This window comes from Eschrichtius robustus, chromosome 11 (genome assembly GCF_028021215.1).
Source record: "Eschrichtius robustus isolate mEscRob2 chromosome 11, mEscRob2.pri, whole genome shotgun sequence".
NCBI lineage: Eukaryota > Metazoa > Chordata > Mammalia > Artiodactyla > Eschrichtiidae > Eschrichtius > Eschrichtius robustus.
In genome coordinates this window covers 64798970-64817446 of record NC_090834.1, presented here as the reverse complement: position 1 = coordinate 64817446, position 18477 = coordinate 64798970, and the positions used below count along the sequence as shown (strand labels likewise).

Sequence of the window (18477 nt, the reverse complement as noted above, 5' to 3'; positions counted from 1 at the left end):
CCTAGAAGCCCCTCCCAAGTACTACAGTATTACTTTTAAAGGCACTTTTTATAAAGCATATTTAGAAACATTCAACACATGCAGTTGTGAGACTATTACCAGGAATAGCTATCAAAGCTGTGACTATTGATTCTGTGGCAAATGACCTATACAGGCATCCAAAATAGCATTGTTGAGGGCATTTCAGGTTAATGGGTCTTGCCCAAACAGTAAAAATAGTTAGCATTTATGGAGCACTCACTATATGCCACGTATGAAGTACTTTATATATATTAAATACTTTAACCCTTAGCCCCACTTTATAGATGAGAAAACTGAGGCAGAGACAGGTTAAGTAACTTTTTAAAAGCCACACAACTTGTAAATGGCAGGGTCTGGACCCCAAGCCAGGCAGTCTGGCCCCAGAGTCCACAAGCTTAGTCACCATACCATACTGCTCTATCCAGTGGTTTGTTGTTCAAAATAAAGTAAATGAGAGCAAACCCTGTAATATGAGAGACTTTGTAAGGACTCAAATGTAAGGTTACTCCCTCTTTCCTTGGGATGATTTTAGAAAAACAAAACAGCAAAAACCTCACCCTATATTCAAGCTTATACGGTATTTGCAGATGACTCCCAAATATTTATGTCCATCCCAGACCACTCTTCTAAGCTGCAGACCTACCTACCCGACAGGCACTTCAAAGTTAGCAGCCCAAATCGAAAGTCATCATCTTTCTAAATCAGCCTCCTGCAAGCAACTCCTGTTCCTTTTGTCCAACACAGTGAATGTCACCACCATCCACCCAGCTGCCCAAGCCAGAAACCTGGATGTTATCAAGGATTCCAGCCTCTTCTTCACTCCTCTATTTCAAAATCACACTCTCTTCTGCTTTAACTGAAAGTGTGTTCTCTCACCCCAGAAGTTCCTGATTTCTTTGTACCATTTGCACATGTCTCAAGTCAGAATACCTTTGGACTCACAGCCTATACTCAGTCACAGGAAGGACAGAGGAGGGATCAAAACTCTTCCAGTTCTTTAATACTGTCTGCCTCCATCTGATTTACTTCTTTCCATTTTCTCTGCCAGTTGGCCCCTCAAGCCCCTTCCCACCTCCTTGCCTAGTTTCCATCTCGCTTTCCTTTTCTGAGGAGTATACCCTGAGTGAGACCACCATCCCTAAATCTCCTCGTTCCAATACCCTCCATCTGGAGCCTCAACTTTGGGATGAAAGAGGAAGTGAGGGAAGGAGAACTAATAAAGAGCATGGGTTAAACAGAAGTGACCAGGAGGAGAGAATGGAGAGATTAATATGGAAGAAGAGGATGAGGAAAGAGGGATGACAGAAGGAAACTGGGAGGGAAAGCCATGTGGGGAAGAGACAGGGAGAAAGGGACAGGGAGAAGGGGTTGGGGGGAAAGAGGTGAAGAGAAGAGGTGGGGAGCCAGGGAAAGGAGAAGGGCAGGCAAAGGACATGGGGAGAACTGGTGTGGAGAAGAGGCTGAGGAGAAAGGATCGAGAAGGGATGGGGACAAGGGGCTGGAGATGAAAGATGGGAGATGGGGCGAGAAGAAGAGGGTAGGGAGAAGGGAGAGGGGAATGGAGAGGAAAGGGTTGGGAGGGAGAATAGGGCAGTGAGGGAGAAGAGGGGACGGTGGAGGAATGGGGGGTAGGAAAGAAGATGGAAGAGCAGGACGAGAAGGAGAAGGGGACGAGGAGAGAGGATGTAGAGAACGGGATGGGAGAAGGGGACAAGGCCCTTGGACCAGGAGAAGGGAAGAGAACGGGGACGCGGGAACCGCGCAGCGCTGGGGCCGGATCCGGCCGGGGACTGGGGCCGGGAAGTCTAGGGGCGGAGGGAAGACTGGCGGGCGCTGGGGGGGCAGCGGCGCGGAGCGCGGGTGGGGGCGGGGGCGGGGGCTCGCGGGCGGAGGGGCGGGGGCTCGGGTTACCGCGCGGAGGGCGGGGGAGGGGAGGGGAGGGGGCGCGGGGCCGCGGCGGCGAATCTCGCTTCCTCCTCGGGGCGGCTGTGGAGGAGGCGGCGCCCCGGCGGCGGCGACGGCGGCGGCGGACGGACCGATCGACGGGCGGGGGCTTGCAAACCGACGGCCGGCCGCCCGCCCGGAGCTGCTCGCTGGCCGGGAGACAGCGGTGGCGGACGATGCGCGGCCCCAGGCCCCGCGCAGGCGGGCGCTGCCCAGGGGGCTGACCGCGCCGGACGGCGCCCCAGGACCGGGCAAGGGAGCCCGCGCCGCGCGGAGGTCAGTGCCCGCGGTCGCCCGGCCCGTCCGGCCGCACCCGCCTGGCCGCCGGCCTCTCCTGGGCGGCGGTGGCGGCGACGGAGCCGGGGGCTTTGTTCTGAGCCGGAGACAATGGGGGAGGGGGGGGCCTGGGCCTGCGGGACGAGGACGAGCGTGAACGTGAGCGTGGGGGCAGGGCCTGGGGGTCTTTGTGTGCGTGTGTCATCGAGTCGGATGTGTGGCGGCGTGAGTGTGCCGGGGATGTGGGCAGGGTGTGTGTGTGCTCCTCCGAATGTGAGTGTGAGCGCGAGTGCATCGCCTAGTGTGAGTCAGTGCGTGTCACTGGGGAGTTTGTGTGCGTGTGTGTGTGTGTTTGGCCGTGTGTACGTGCGTGTCACTCCGAGGGTGTGTGGGTCAGAGTGAGTATGTGTCTGGTGAGCCAGTCCCTGTGAGGGAGTGTGTGTTTGTGTGTGTGCACGCGTGTGTGTGTGTGTTGCCTGCCTCTGTGGGAGCCATGTGTCAGAATGTGGAGGATGGGTGTGTGACAGAGACAAACTGAGACAGAAACAAAGAAACTGAGGGGGGAGAAGTAAAGAGAAACAGAGGAGAGACAGGCGAAGCCCGAACTGGAGGTCTGTCACCCAGACTGGTGTTGAGTTTGTATCCAGGATGCCTAGATGGGAATCCTGTGCAGGGGACGGAGGAGGGAGGTCACTGCGGGCCTAGTCCCACGTGGAGGGGGTGGGGAAATGGAGGTCTAGAAGTACAATGAGCTCAGTGTGGCGTGGGCCGGGCTCACAGCCACGGGGTCATAGGCCAGAAAAATATTGTTGGTTATGTCAACTCCTCAAATACCCACAGGGGACACAGTTGCAGGCAGCACACATCCACAAGAGATGCCTTCACAGCCATCACACAACCCCCGGAAGCACTGTCAGAGCCACTACACATTTACAGAGGGTGCTTCAGAACAGCATACACCCACGACAGAAATGGTGCAGCCAACACATTCCCACAGGATCACTGTCAAGGCCACCACAAACCATGGGAGACACCACTGCTGCCAGCACCTTTCCGGAGACACTGCCACAGCAATATACATCCAATGGTAACCCTGTCACAGCCAAGCCATCATCTAGGTTATACTTCATCAGGACTGCCTGTACATCGCAGGTGTCTCAGAGACCTGACACTAACAGGAGGCTGTGTTGCAGTCACCCTTACCAACACCCATGTGTATATCCCATAGGAAACACAGTTTTAGGTGTCTTGCATACACCACAGACTGAGCTGTCGCAACTGCTGAATAAACTCCCATTAACTTATGATACTCACACCATGGCTTCTTCTCACTCATAGACTTCGCAGGCTTACCCTCTGGGAAGTTCCCTGAAAACTTGGGGACCTACATCAGTCTTCCCCTCACCCTATACCCTGCTATGGTTCCAAGTGTCCCTCCAAGTGTAGCCTCACAGTTTCTTGAGCTCTTTAGGTCCTGTTACCTTCTCCCCTCCCACGACCACTCTGTGTAATTGGTCCATCTCTAAAATTCTGAACTCCTACATTCCACTCTGCCCACAGCCTCCAGTGTCCTTCCAGCTCCCGGATGCCCTCGCTCCCATTCCACTTACTCTTCAACCTCATAATGACTCCTTGCCCTTGACCTCTTTGCTTTGTCCTAATCTGCCCCTTTCTGGCTTTGTGCTCTCCTTCCAGTTTATATGCCCAGGACCATCACTTCACCCACTCCTTGGCCTCTCTTTGTTCCGTTTTATTGTTGTCCTTGAGACCACCCATCCCACAAAGTCTCAACTCTAGCTGGAATGATTTCTCAACCACACCAAGTTATGCTTCTATAAATTCACGCTTCTATAAATTGCACCCTCAACTGGGCCCTCCATAAATAAATAGATGAAATTTTTTCTATTTTTTCACATCCCTTTACCTTACATCCCTTATTGTTTTCAGCAGATTAATTAGTCAACTCGCTGGATCACCTATTAACTCGCTGCAAACACCTATTAAGCACCTACTCTGTGCCAGGCAGTGTGGTAGGTGCTGGCATTACAAGGGTGAACAAAATAGAGGTGGTCCTTGCCCATATGGAGCTTACAGGCTATGGGGTGAGCTCTGTACCATGGCAGCACATAGCAGGGAAACCTGAGCCCTTGTAGGGAGACCAGAAGAGGCTTTTGGAAGGAAGTGACATTTAAGCTTAAGCTTGATAGATACATAGGGAGTCTACCAAGCAAAGGAGAGGTGGAGGTGAGGTGGAGTGGGTGGAAAATATGCCAAGCCTAGGGAGCAGCAATGGAAAGCCCACATGTAAGAAAGTATTGTATGTCTGAGGGAAAAAGCAATCCAGTGAGCCTGGCACTAGTAGCATGATGTGAGGGCAGGTCACAGAGTCTGGGAGAGGTAATGAAGGGTTAGTTAGGTCATGCAGTTCTTGTAGGTCATATGAGAGCTTATGGAAGCCAAGAATAATTGAAAATCACCGAATCATTTGAAGCTGTGGTGTGATATGATCAGATCTGTCTTATAAATACCACTCTGACAGCAGTGTGGTGACTGGAGGGAGGAGTCTGAAAAGAAAGGGATAGTTGGCTGTTGCAGGAACCCAGGAGGGGATAATGCTGGTCTAAACTGGAGGAGTGGCAGTAGAGGACAAGGAAGTAGATAGTTTCAAGAATTCTTTAGGCAGTGGGGTCAGAAGGGCTCAGTGACAGAATGGATGTGGAGGCTGAAGGAAAGGGGGGAAGGAAGAGTAGACATGACAGACACACCTGGTCTGTCGGCCACTCGGAAAATTGAGGCCATCCAGTTTGAATTCCCTCGGCTGTTGCAGATCCCACCCCCTTCGGCCTCACTTGACAAATTACTCTGAGTCTTATCCATGTGTCCAGTTTACCCCTCTGTACCCGTTCCTCCTGTGAGCACATGAAGAGCCTCCAGGCTCTCCTACCTTCTAGGTTATAATACCTCTCCAGGTATTAACCCCATAATACCTGACTAGCTAAGACGCTCTCTCGCTTTGCCTCACTGCCACATTTTGTGAAAGGGTCTTCCGCACAGAGCTGTTCCCACCTCCTCACTTCCCATTTACTCCTGCCCCATCCAATGTAACTGCTCTCCCTAAGAGAACATGACCTCTCACCTGCCAAATTCAGGGGCTCTTTTCAAAACTCCTCAACTGCTTGACCTCTTGGCAGGGTCCAACATTGTTGACTGTTTTTTTCTCTTTGAATCATTCTTACGCCTTTTGAGCCACTATTTTATTCTGTCAATATTTAATGAGCTCACTGCTAGGTGGTGGGGATACTGTAATAGAAGACACTATTCTATACCTACCCTTGGCAAGGGAGACAGACAAACAGATAATACAGTAGGGTGGGATCTGTGCATCTCTCTTTCAGAGCACCTCCTGGCTGTTCCTTCTCAGTCTGCTTTGGGGGCTCCCTTGGGTGGCCCCTAAATGTTACTGTTTATTAGGGTTCTGGCTTGGACCTTCTTATTGTCTCACTGTATACACCCCTCTTGGTCATCTGTCTCATTCATTTCCAGGGCTTTAATTATCATCTGTATAAGCTGATGACTCCCAAATATCTATCTCTTCCAGACCTCTCTTCTGACCCCCAGACCTGCAGGTCTGCTTCCTACCTGATCTTTACTATAGAGTCCATAAACCCCTTAACATGTCCAGACCTGATCTCATCATTCCTTCCTCCCCCAAGCCACCATCCCCACTCAGTTATCAAGCTACCAACCCAGAAATTAACCGTAGCCACTCCCTTCTCCACATGTCCCATAACCCAGAAAGTCATTGGGACCTGTTGGTTCTACTTCCTTTCCAGCTGTCTCTGATATCCCATCCCCGTTTATCCATGGCCTCAGCTACTGCCTTCACCATCTTTTCACATGAATTACTTCAAGAGCCTCCTAACTTGTCTCCCTAGACGTCTACTCTTCCCTCTTCCAATCCAGTCTTCTCATTGCGGCAAGAGGGATCTCCCTAAAGTGCAAATCCAGCCACGGCATTCCCTGCTCAGCATTCTTTAGTATCCTACCACTGTCTTGGGTGAGATCTCTACTTTAAGGAGGCTTAGGAGGTCTGTCATGACCTGACTCCCCCAGCCTCCCCACCCTCTCCCATTTCCATAGCTCCCTCACATTGCAAGTTCCAGCCATACTGAATTCCTTGTAGTTCCCCAAAGACACTGCATTCTTCCATGCTTCTGGCCCTTTGCACATACTGCCTGGAAAAGCCTTTTACTCCCTTTGTCTCCTGGCTAACCCCTTCCCATCCTCAGCTCTAGTCTCAAACCCTGCCTCTCCTGACCACCAGGCAAGCTTGGGACCCTCTTGTCTCACTGTTGTCATTACCTCTTCCCTTTCTGTCTCTCTGCCTGGGCTGGGATATCCTTAATGACAAGGTTGTATATTATTCATCTTCATGTCCCCGGACCCCTCTACAGATGCTTGGCAATGAACAGATGAATGAATGAATGAGGCACCTCACAGCACCTCCCTCACCCTCATTCACTCTTCAGAAGACTCACCCCTGGTCTCAGCTGCCCACACAGTAGAGACATTTTCACACACGCCCACTTACCCACTAGAGACATTTCCACTCCCCTCCCCCACAAGTTGTCCTTCCTCACCCTACTGTCTCTCCTCTTCTCTCTCTTTCACCTGGACTTCTCTTTTCCTGGATCCTCTTCCTCTCCCCTATTGTACTTTATTTCCCTTTCATTCAGCTAGCAAATATTTAACAAACACCAGAAATTTGCAGATCCAAATCTACTGGGCCACGTGCCTGTTGGGGTTCTTGGAGGGAGTGGAAGACGAGGAAGCTGTGACATGCCATCAGGCCACAGGACTACAGTGCCTCTCCATCTGCTCTACTCCACCAGGCCCCCTTCCCTGGAGGTGCCACGGGCTGCTCCTTCCTCTAACACCCCCTCACATACACCACTCTGAGCCCTCCTACTCCTGGCACCCAGGCCCCTGCTCCTCCCTGTATCAGGTTCCCAGATACTTGTGCCCTCTTCTTCCTCTTCCTTTTGCCTGTCAGTGGTGACAGAAGCAAGACTGGACTCTCTGATGCCCCGGTACCTGCAAGCAAAAGCCCCTCCCATGGGTTCATGGTATTGGATCCCATCTTTTTCCTGGTTTCCTGCTGCCTGCCCCTTCCTTCAGCTCCGGTGTCAGTGTTTCCAGGTAATCCTCTGACTTCCGGGCATTTCAACCTCTGCCACTTAGGAGGGGCTTCTCGGTTCCTGTGTCCCCTGGTGAGAGGGCACCTCCTTCCAGCAGTCCCACCTAGAACCCCCAGGCCTGAGTCAGGATGCCCCTCTGTGTTCGCTTAGCACAGTGGAGTGCCCTGTTGTTTATGTTTTTCTGTCTAAGCTGCTCCGTGGAAGGAGCTGTTTCCTCTCAGAGCCTAGAACACACTCTCATATGCTTGGTGAGGAAGGAGGAAAGGGAGGAAAGGAGGCGGGGGCGGGGGGTACACCTCACACCTTCCAGCCTCACCATTTACCACCTGGATGACCTTAGCTTCTCTGAGCTTCCCTTTCCTCAGCTGAATATGGAGGTAACAGTAAGAGAGTTGTTCTGAGGATTGAGAAAGAAAACAACTATTAAGTGCTCAACTCTTAACTTAGTTCATTTTACTTCCAAGATCTCAGTCCCTCTACTACTCTCTCCTTCTCCTCCACCTCTTGCTTCCCCAGACTCGTTCTTCCCTCTACGTCTCCAGCTTCTCTGCTAGCTCCAGCCTCACTGGCCTCCTCTGCAGCCCGGACTCTACTTGTGAGAGTCAGATCTTAAGACCAGGTCCTTGCTGCTCATCCCACCACTGTAGCTCCCTCCCCCTGCCCTGCCCATCCCTGCCCAGGCCTCCCTACCTGTGAACACCATGAAGGCAGGGACGCGATCTGTCCAGGTCACTGCTATGTCTCTAGTGCCTAGTATGGTGTTTGGCACATGGTAGGTCTTCAATAGGTACTTATTGAATAAATCTATTAGTGAATCATTTCACACACATGCCCTGGGCCCACCTCTCCTATTTTTCCCTTTGTCTCCTGGAGACCTCCAAGCATCCTCTGGTCACTTCCCCTCTAACCACCTGACCCCATGCCCACCTGACCCTCAACCTGGACTCAGAACTGCCTCGTCACTGATCACCTCCTGCTCCGACCCACCTTGCATATACTGCTGGAGTTACTCTCCTACACGCAGCTCTGCTCAGGCTCCTTCCCTGTTCGGTTGCCTGGCCACTTACATGAACGTTTATCAGGCTGTTCCGAGCCCTCCAGCAGAGAAGCAATATTGTGGAAGAGAAAGCACTAGCTTTGGAGTCCATCAGAGCTATGTTCCAGATGTTTCTCTGCTACCTAGTCTGAGCCTCAGTCTCCTCATCTGTGGAATAACACTTATCCCAGGGTTATTGTGAGTGTCTGGCACGCAATAGCAGCCAACATTTATTGAGCCTTCACTGTATACCAGCCACTGCTAAGTTTTTTGTCATTCTTTCATTTAACTTTCATATCAACCATATAAAGTAGGCACTTTAATCCCCATTTTACAAAAGAAGAAACTTAGGTCTAGAAAGGTTAAACGGTTTTCCCAGGATTTCACTATAAGTGGCGGAGTCACAGCAGAGCCCATCTTCTTAACCACTGTAATAATAGTTCATGCTTGTGTACTTACACAAGCATGTTTGTGTTCATGCTTATGTGTGCTTACTGTGTGCAACACACTATTCTAACTGTGAATACACTGTAGTATTATTATTGTCCCTATTTTTTTTATGTGGACCATTTTTTTAAAGTCTTTATTGAATTTGTTACAATACTGCTTCTGTTTTATGTTTTTCTGTTTTTTGGCCATGAGGTGTGTGGGATCCTAGCTCCCTGACCAAGGGACGAACCGGCCCCCCCCCCCTGCATTGGAAGGTGAAGTCCTAACCACTGGACCACCAGGGAAGTCCCTGTCCCTATTTTATAAATGAGGAAATGGAAGCACTGAGCATTTCAGTGGCTCACCCAAGATTACACAGCTAGCAAGTGAGAAGCTGGGGAGAAATCCCAGAGTTGGTTTACCCCCAGAGTCCATGTCTTCATCACTGCCTGGTCCTACCTCACCATGATACCTTGCCTCCATTTTCTAGGAGTGCAGTAAGCATGTGTTGATGAATGAATCTATACTGACATCTGGTCTATGGCTAGTTGTTAGTTGATTCATTCTCTATCAGTTCCCATTGCAGGAGGCTTGCTCCCTTAGGACTCTCCTGAAACGATTCTCCCCAAGATCACTATGACCTCCTGACTGCTAAAACCAGTGGCCACTTCTCAGTCTTCATCTTTCTTGACCTTTCAGCAGCATTGCACACTATCGCTCTCTCCGTCCTTGTTGAAATGCTCCCTCCTTTAACTTCTGAGCTACAGCCTCCCTCTCTTTCTCCTCCAAGAAGGATAACGCTCTCCTCAGTCTGCCCCTTGAATGTGACTGTTCCCCAGGGCTCTGTCGTAGACTCTTTTCGCTCTACATGTCCTACCTGATGGATCTCCATACCCATGGCTATGAGTTACTCCTTGATTGGTCCAAATCCATCTCCAACCCAGACCTCTCTCCTAAGCTCCAGACCTGCAAATCCAACTGTGTTTGGGACATCTCCATGGGGAGACCTCAACAGGAACCCCCAAAATGGCTTCTCTTTTGTGGTGTCCTAATGGCACCACATTAGTAATCAGGCCAGAACCCTGGAGTCAGTCTAGAGCCCTTCCATTCCCTCACCCTTCCTGAAGGGCTGGTGGCCAAATCTTGTCAACTTCACCTCCTCACATCTTTCTTCTCTGTGTCCTCTCTGTCCCGCTACTGCTGACCTGGGTTACAAACACCTTGTCCTTGGTGTCCCTCCTCCCGTATGTTCTCTTCTCCAGGCCTCCATTGTCTTCCTAGGTCTCTCCCCTGAAATTTCTTCCTCTCTTCATCTTTCCCTTCTCCATGAATCTCAGGCAGTATGGAGTGCATAGTCCTGGGATCAAATCAAGGCTGTGTTAACTCAGGACAGTTGTTTCACTCCGAGCCCCAGTTTCCTCAGTGGAAGGTGGGATGCCTTCTTCACGCGGTTGTTACGATGATAAAATAAGGCACCGTTTATGAATTGCCAGCACACTAACAGTTCAGAAAAGAAACTTTCCCTCTGCCTTCTCTGCTCACATCCATCCCCGGCCTCTCCCTGAGGTGCCTAATGGGACCAGTCCTCAGGAGGGACAGAGCCAGGCCTGGACACTGCCCTGGCCACCCATCCATGAGGTTGTCCTGGGGACATCCAAGAAGCCAGCTTGTCAGCCTTCTCCTCCCTCCTCCCTTACTAACGCCTCCTCTCCTCTTTACCCCCTTCTACCCACTCCCCAGCCCTAGCTCCCGCCTTTATTTACCGCCCCCCACCTCTCCAGCCCAGCTGTTCCTGTCTCTGACGTGCCTCCCCTTTCTGTATGAACTCCACTCACTCTTTCCTTTGCTGACACACGCTCTCCCTCAGTCCTGCTCCGAGTCATCCCCCATGAGAACTCTCGCCTCTCTTCCTCTCCTTTATGCCTGGCCCTGTATCTCCACCTCCCTTTGCTCACCAAAGCTACCCTCTTCTTCCTCCACTTCTGGGCCAATCTGCCTTTTGCAGCCCCCTCCTCACCCTGTTGTCTTTCTGGTCTCAGCCCCTCCCTGGCTCTGGGACAGGAAGTTGAGGGAGGAGACCTGTGAGGTACCAGCTCCCCCAGCCTGCTTCCCCTCTGCACCTTGGGCCATTCCTCTGCTTCCTTCTGGAGCACCCTTTCCCTTATGGTCCCCCTACTACTCCCCCACAGCCCACCTCTTTCCTCTCCCATGTTCTCCCTGCTCCCAGGTCCTATAGACGCACAGCCTGCTGGTGGGGGGGGGGGGATTGACATCACATTGCAGGCCCCAATGAACAGTCTCGCCCCTCCCCCTCCTAATGAGAACCAGCTGTGGTTCCAGAGGCCCAGATGTGGGGCTAGAGGGGGAGAGCAGGATGGAGCCAGAGGACAGAGTAACAGGACCGGGACAGGGTGAGGGCATGTAGCAAGGCAGAACTGGGTGGGGGAAGAGATGTGACCAATCTGGGGGCAGAAAGAAGACAGATCTGGGTAGGAGGCAGGACAGATTGGGGAAAGAGACAAGACGGATGGCTTAGGCCAGGTCTGGGGGAAGGGATGGGACCAACCTGGAGAGGGAGAGAGACAGGAACAGAGAGGAGGAGCAAGTCTTGGGGAAGAAGCAGTGAGAAACAGTGGACAGATGGGGAGATGGTGCTGAGAAGGGAGTTGGAGAGAGGATGAGACAGTCTCGGGAGAGAGTCTGGCGTTCGAGTTTGGAACTAGAAGCCCTGGAGCAGGAAGTGATGAAGCATAGTCCAGACAGGCCCCAGGGACCTCGAGGTCACAGCTGCAGCCGCAGAGCTGACCACGAGTGCCCCAACAGCGTGTGTGAGAGCGTGCCGGCGTGTGGGTGCATCTGCAAGTGTGTGCGCGGGCCTGCCAGCGTGAGTCTGTGCAGGGGTGAAAGTGGTTCGTCTGTGTCCATGAGAGGGAGGGGGTGTGAGTGTGCCTGTGTGTATGTGTGCGTGTGCGTGTGTGCGCGCGCCTGTTTGAGGCCCGCGAGAAAGTGTCTTTCTGCGTGCATGTGTCTGTGTGGGCAAAAGCATGCCTGTGTGTGTTTGCATGTGTGCCTGCATGTGTGTGGGGGGTGGGGGAAGGTTCCAGGTGAATGAACATGCCCATCTGTGTGAGTGAGCATCTGTGTGATGCTCCTCTGTGAGGCTGGGTGTCTCTGTGTATGTTAGAGTAGCTCCTGTCTATGTGAGTATGTGTGTTGAGTGTGCCCGTCTGCATGTAAGTCTGTGCATCTGTGTGCCTGGCTGTGTGTGGGTCTGTGACTTCGTGAGTAGGCACCTTTGTGTATCCACTGTGAGGGTGTATGGGGGAGTTTGCATTGAACAGGGACCCAGGAGGGCACCAGGGTCTACACAGGTTGGGAGAAGGGACATCTGCCTGGGCCTGAATCCCTCCTCCTCAAGGCTGATCATTCACCTGAGTTTTATCTCATACCATTCATACATCCTTTCATTCAGAAAATGTATTGATCATGTGCTATGTGCCATGCTCTGTGCTACACACAAAGGTGAATAAGATACAGTCCTGGCCCTCAAACAGCTGACATTCTGGGTTGGGGACAAAGAATCCTAACACAGAATGTAAGAAGTACATTGACCTCACTATCCATTATCCCCACTCTGCTTTCTCTCCACTGACTGATTAAAGGAATAGGACCAATTCCTAACCCTTGACCCCTAACCCAGTCTCTAGGCCTAGATCCCTGCCCCGGCCACTGCGCCATCTCTCTACACACAGCCTCTCCCCTCTCTGAGTCAGGCCTGTGTTCACTCTGACCTTCTTGTTCTGAATTCCTCTGATCTGTTATTCCATGTGGAAGCTCCACAGACTTCACAGACTTGAGCCTTGGGGAGAGGGGTCTTAGTAAATCCTAGAACTCTGAAGCCAGGGATGGTGTTGGGAACCGAGGAGAGAGCATCTACCAAATGCCCAACTCTGAGCTCCTTGTTTCCATTGCCTGTAATTCTCCTAAAACCCCACAAAGTAGGCATTAACATGGCCATTATATAGCTTAGGAAAATAACACTCAGATTGGACTCAAAGCCAGCTCAAACTCCAGAGTCCCAGCTCTTTTCATTGCCTCACACAGATGGGAGAGATGGGGGTTGGAAGTGTAAGCAGAGGGTCAGAAACTCTCATCCCTTGGGAGGACAGGAAGTCCTAGAGCAGAGCGAATCTAGAAAGACCAAAGGACACACTTCTGCAGCCATTTCTACGGCCACACTCCTGACCATGGTGCCTCAGGGGCACGGGCTCACACGCGTTTGTGTGTGTTGTCTGAGTTGGCGTGTCCAGGGACGTTTCTCCCTGTGTCAGTAGGTGAGGGTGGTGGTGTGCAGTTATGAGGTTCTGCACATTTGTTCAGCACTGATTGCCTGCTCTCGTGATACCTCTACGAACTGCTGGAGAACCAGAAACTAACTAAGACCCTCAAGCTGCTGTCCTCAAGGAGCTTTCAGTTCGGTGTAGGGGGAGGGGTGTGATGGGCAGATACATGAACAAATCAGGGCTGCTGTGCAATTTATTGTCAGTGTGCATCAAAAGCAGTGAGAGCCCAGTAGGGGATACCATAGGCACTGCAGGGAGGTCAGCGAGATATCATAGAAGAGTCCACAGAAGACAGGATATTTGAATGGGATCTTGAAGTTTGAGTAGGGGATGGCCAATTGGACAGGACTTTTAGAGGATATCTCAGGACAAGACCATGGTGCATACAAGGCAAGGAGTTGGGAAGGATCAGGTGATGGGTTTAGTGTTGGAATGCAGGGTGCAGTGGGGGAAGGTGAATGTGGGGCACAGTGGAGAGGTTGGCAGGGCTCAGGTCAGGAAGATATATTAAGGAGGTTGGGCTTTGTCTTGCGAAAAGAAGCTCTATACCTAGTGTCCATGAACCCGTGAAACTGCAGACACAGTTTGGGTGTATGTGCATCTGCATTTTTTTGTCCGTAATGGGCAGCAGTTTTCTGCCGTCAGTAATGGCAAACCAGTGGAAGCCTTTTGTCGGGACTGGTTTGGTGAGAGTTGTGAGGATAGCTCTGGTCAGGTGGACATGGATCAGAGGGTCCAATCCAGGAGGCATGGGGGCCAGGAAAGGGCTGTGGCAGGAATCGAAAAGAGGGATGACAGTGCTTGGACTGGGACAGCAGCAGTGTGGAAACATAGGAAAGGGCAGACTTGAGACATGTCTAGTTAAGATGGTCAGGTTCTGAAGACTAATTGGAAATCAGGACTGAAGAAAAGCAAGGAAAGCAAGGAGAGTTTCTGAGCGGTGGTGCTGTTCACAGGAAAGGGAATGGAGGAAGAAAATCAGGTTGAGGTGAAGGTTGGGGATACACTGTAAGGAAGTCCATTGTATGGATGGACATGTGTCTCCAGTGCTCTCCAGAGCTGGAGATTGCAAAGTCATCAGCACATAGACGGTACATAAAATGATTGATACATTTGAACTGAAGGCATGGGAGTGGATAAGATCACCCAGGCAGTGTGGTAAGTGGGAAAACATGCGGCCCTGGACTGAGTCCTGAGGAGCACCAGTTTTTAAGGGCAGAGGAAGAACTTGCCCAGGGGACTTTAGAGTGGACATAGAAGTACAATGGAAGCAAGAGGTGGGGGGTCACCATGGGAGGCCAGGAGGGCTAGGCTTCAAGAAGCCAGTGATCAGTGTTTCAGTGTTCCAGAATGATCCAGCAAGAAGATAACAAAGTGTCCATTGGATGTAGAGTATAGCGATGATTTGAAGCTTAGTGAAAGCAGTGTCACAGGAGAGGCAGACTCTCTGTGTAGATGGAGGAGGGGGTGAGAGGTGAGAAATTGGAGGAAGTGAACAAACCTTTCAGAGAGGGCAACGTCTCCACGGATTCTGCTCTCACTCAGTCCTTAAAGGCCTTCATGGGGCTTTAGGCCTCCTCCTTCTTGAACGTCAGCAGCATTTGAAGCCCTGGCTCCCTTAGTCACAGAGGCACCGCCCTTCCCTGGATTTCTTTCTCTGTCTCTCTCTCTGGCCAGTTAATGCTGCCTTTGTCCAGCTAATGGTTCAGGCCTGAAATCTGCCCATCATCCTTGACTCCTCCCACTCCCTCATCCCCTGCCTCAAGCCATCATCAAGCCCTGCCTGTTCTACCTGCGAAACGTCCCGCAGAGCTATCCGCTTCTCCCCATTTTCATTGCTAACACTCATCCAATTCACCGTCAGTTCACCCTCACCTGGACTCCCCCAAGTGTGTTATCAGGGCTGTCCTAAGATAACCTTCCCATCTGTGTGATCCTTGTTTACAAAGGGGCAGCAATAGAGATCTTCACAAGACGTAAGTCATATTGCAGCACCCACTCTTAAGATGCTTTCATGGCTTCCATTTGTCCTCGGCATAAAGTCAGAATCATCAGTATGGCCTACGAGCCCCTGCCCCATTTCATACCTTCTGCCCCAGCACTCTACACCTCACACACGTTGTGCCCTACCTGCCCCCAGACACCCTCAGCCCTTTCTTGACTGCAGACTCTAAGCCTCCCATTCAGTTCCCTCTTCTGAATGTTCTTCTCTCGTTTCTGTATCCCCCTTCTCCGCCCACCATTGTCTAGCAAACACCTACATTAAGTAGATCCTGACTTGAATGTCGCTTCCTCAGAGAAGCACTCCCTGACTCCCTGACTCCCTGACTGTGGTAAGCCCCTCCTATACCTGTGCCTTCACAGCTCCCCGCACTTCTCCCTCACAGCTCTTATCACACTTCTAATTACTTGTCCAATTCCTGGACTGTTTCCTTTATTCTGAGGTGTCTCCAGTGCCTCCACATAATAGGTGCTCAATCTCTTGTTGAATAGAGAGGGAAGTAGGGCTAAAGGTATATATATATATATATATATATATATATATATATATATATATATATATATATATATAATAGAGAAAGAGAGAGAAGAGAGGAAGAGAGAGAGAGAGAGACTTCAGCATAGTTAAATGTTGGTAGAAGGCTCTGGCAGAGAGGACAATGTTGAGATTCGGGTGAGGTTGCCAAGCACATGATTACTGAGGTATTAATCCTGGATGAGAAGAAAAATGAGAAAGAATTGGCCACATGTTTAAGTCTACAGATGGAAGGAAGGGAGTCTGAAGGCATTTAGGTCTGAACAATAGGAAGAAACAATCTGCTGGGGGGTGGAGGGGGGACGGGAATCAGAGTGGGATGGGACCTGCCAGGTAAAGACTGGAGTGGGTCCTGAGGAGCTTCCTGGGCCCCAGACGGTATGAGGCAGCACAAGGGCCCTGCGGGGGGACTGAGCATGCTTGAGTCCTGGTGTGGCCTAGACCTCAGCCTGGACGGTTGATTCCTCCTCCATCATGACCTTTTTGCTTCCGATTTTCTCCCAGGTCAGGAATCGTGAGCTGGAGTCGGGGTCCAAGTTGGATCTGATCCAAAGCCTGAGATCAAGCTGGGCCCGGAGCCTGGCCTGGAGCTGGAGCCCAAGCCACAGCTGGACTGGCCCTGCCATGCAGAAGGAGCGGGGCATTGCACCTTCTTGCCCAGGCATGCAGAGCCCCAGGCCCCTACCCCTGCTATCACTGCTGCTGCTGCTCCTGGGTGCGGGGGTGCCAGGCGCCTGGGGTCAGGCTGGGAGCTTGGACCTGCAGATTGATGAGGAGCAGCCAGCGGGCACACTGATCGGGGACATCAGTGCAGGGCTTCCAGCAGGCACGGCAGCACCTCCCATGTACTTCATCTCCGCCCAGGAGGGCAGCGGTGTGGGCACAGACCTGGCCATTGACGAACACAGTGGGGTGGTCCGTACAGCCCGAGTCTTGGACCGCGAGCGGCGGGATCGCTACCGCTTCACTGCAGTCACTCCTGATGGCGCCACCGTGGAAGTTACCGTGCGAGTGGCTGACATCAATGACCACGCTCCAGCCTTCCCACAGGCTCGAGCTGTCCTGCAGATACCTGAGCATACAGCTCTTGGCACCCGCTACCCACTGGAGCCTGCTCGTGATGCAGACGCTGGCCGCCTAGGAACCCAGGGCTATGCGCTGTCTGGTGATGGGGCTGGAGAGATCTTCCGGCTGGAGACACGTCCCGGTCCAGATGGGGCCCCAGTGCCTGAGCTGGTAGTTACCGGGGAGCTGGACCGAGAGAACCGCTCACACTACATGCTGCAACTGGAGGCCTACGACGGTGGTTCACCACCCCGGAGGGCCCAGGCCCTACTGGACGTGACATTGCTGGACATCAATGACCATGCCCCAACTTTCAATCAGAGCCGCTACCACGCTGTGGTGTCTGAGAGCCTGGCCCCCGGCAGTCCTGTCTTGCAGGTGTATGCCTCTGATGCCGATGCCGGTGCCAATGGGGCTGTAACTTACGAGATCAACCGGAGGCAGAGCGAGGGTGACGGACCCTTCTCCATCGACGCACACACGGGGCTCCTGCGGCTGGAGCGGCCACTGGACTTCGAGCAACGGCGGGTCCATGAACTGGTGGTACAGGCACGGGATGGAGGGGCTCACCCTGAGCTGGGCTCGGCCTTTGTGACCGTGCACGTGCGAGATGCCAATGACAATCAGCCCTCTATGACTGTCATCTTCCTGAGTGCGGATGGCTCCCCCCGAGTGTCTGAGGCTGCCCCCCCTGGCCAGCTTGTTGCTCGAATCTCTGTGTCAGACCCAGATGATGGTGACTTTGCCCATGTCAATGTGTCCCTGGAGGGTGGAGAGGGCCACTTTGCGCTCAGCACCCAGGACAGCGTCATCTACCTGGTGTGCGTGGCTCGGCAGCTGGATCGAGAGGAAAGGGATGCCTATAACTTGCGAGTTACTGCCACAGACTCAGGCTCACCCCCGCTGCGAGCCGAGGCTGCCTTTGTGCTGCATGTCACTGATGTCAACGACAACGCCCCTGCCTTTGACCGCCAGCTCTACCGACCCGAGCCCCTGCCTGAGGTTGCGCTGCCTGGGAGCTTCGTGGTGCGAGTGATGGCCCGGGATCCTGACCAGGGCACCAACGGTCAGGTCACCTATAGCCTGGCCCCAGGTGCCCACACCCGCTGGTTCTCCATCGATCCCACTTCAGGCATCATCACCACAGCTGCTTCACTGGACTATGAGTTGGAACCACAGCCACAGCTAATTGTGGTGGCCACGGATGGGGGCTTGCCCCCTCTCACCTCCTCTGCCACAGTGAGTGTGGCCTTGCAGGATGTGAATGATAATGAGCCGCAGTTCCAGAGGACTTTCTACAATGCCTCCTTGCCTGAGGGCACCCAGCCCGGAACCTGCTTCCTGCAGGTGGGTAAGCCCCCGCACACAGCAGGATGATTCTGTGGGCAGGAGTGGATCAGAGGGTCACAGGGGACCTCAGAGCAGGAACCAAGCCTTGCAGGTGCCATCTGTTGATGGTGACATATGCCAGAGGGCTCGGTCCTACTTGGTGAGCTCCAGTCTGTGCAGAGGGTGAGGATTAATGAGAAGATAAGAAAGCAGGGTGCAAGAGCTGGGCCAGGTAATCTTGGCAGTTGAGAGAATTAAGATTGGATATAGAGAAAATGTGTCCTGTGGTGGCAGGAAGTG

General features: G+C 52.4%; 1 protein-coding gene across 1 annotated transcript in view; it reads left to right on the top strand.

The window, feature by feature from the left end:
- The first annotated feature begins 2004 nt into the window (after window positions 1-2004).
- Window positions 2005-18477, top strand: part of DCHS1 (dachsous cadherin-related 1) — a 34468-nt gene continuing 17995 nt past the window's right edge. Inside the window, exons 1-2 of the mRNA XM_068555214.1 lie at window positions 2005-2241; window positions 16288-18195. Of these exons, the coding sequence (XP_068411315.1) occupies window positions 16408-18195 (1788 nt within the window). The 5' untranslated portion in view covers window positions 2005-2241; window positions 16288-16407. The remainder of the gene's footprint in view (window positions 2242-16287; window positions 18196-18477) is intronic.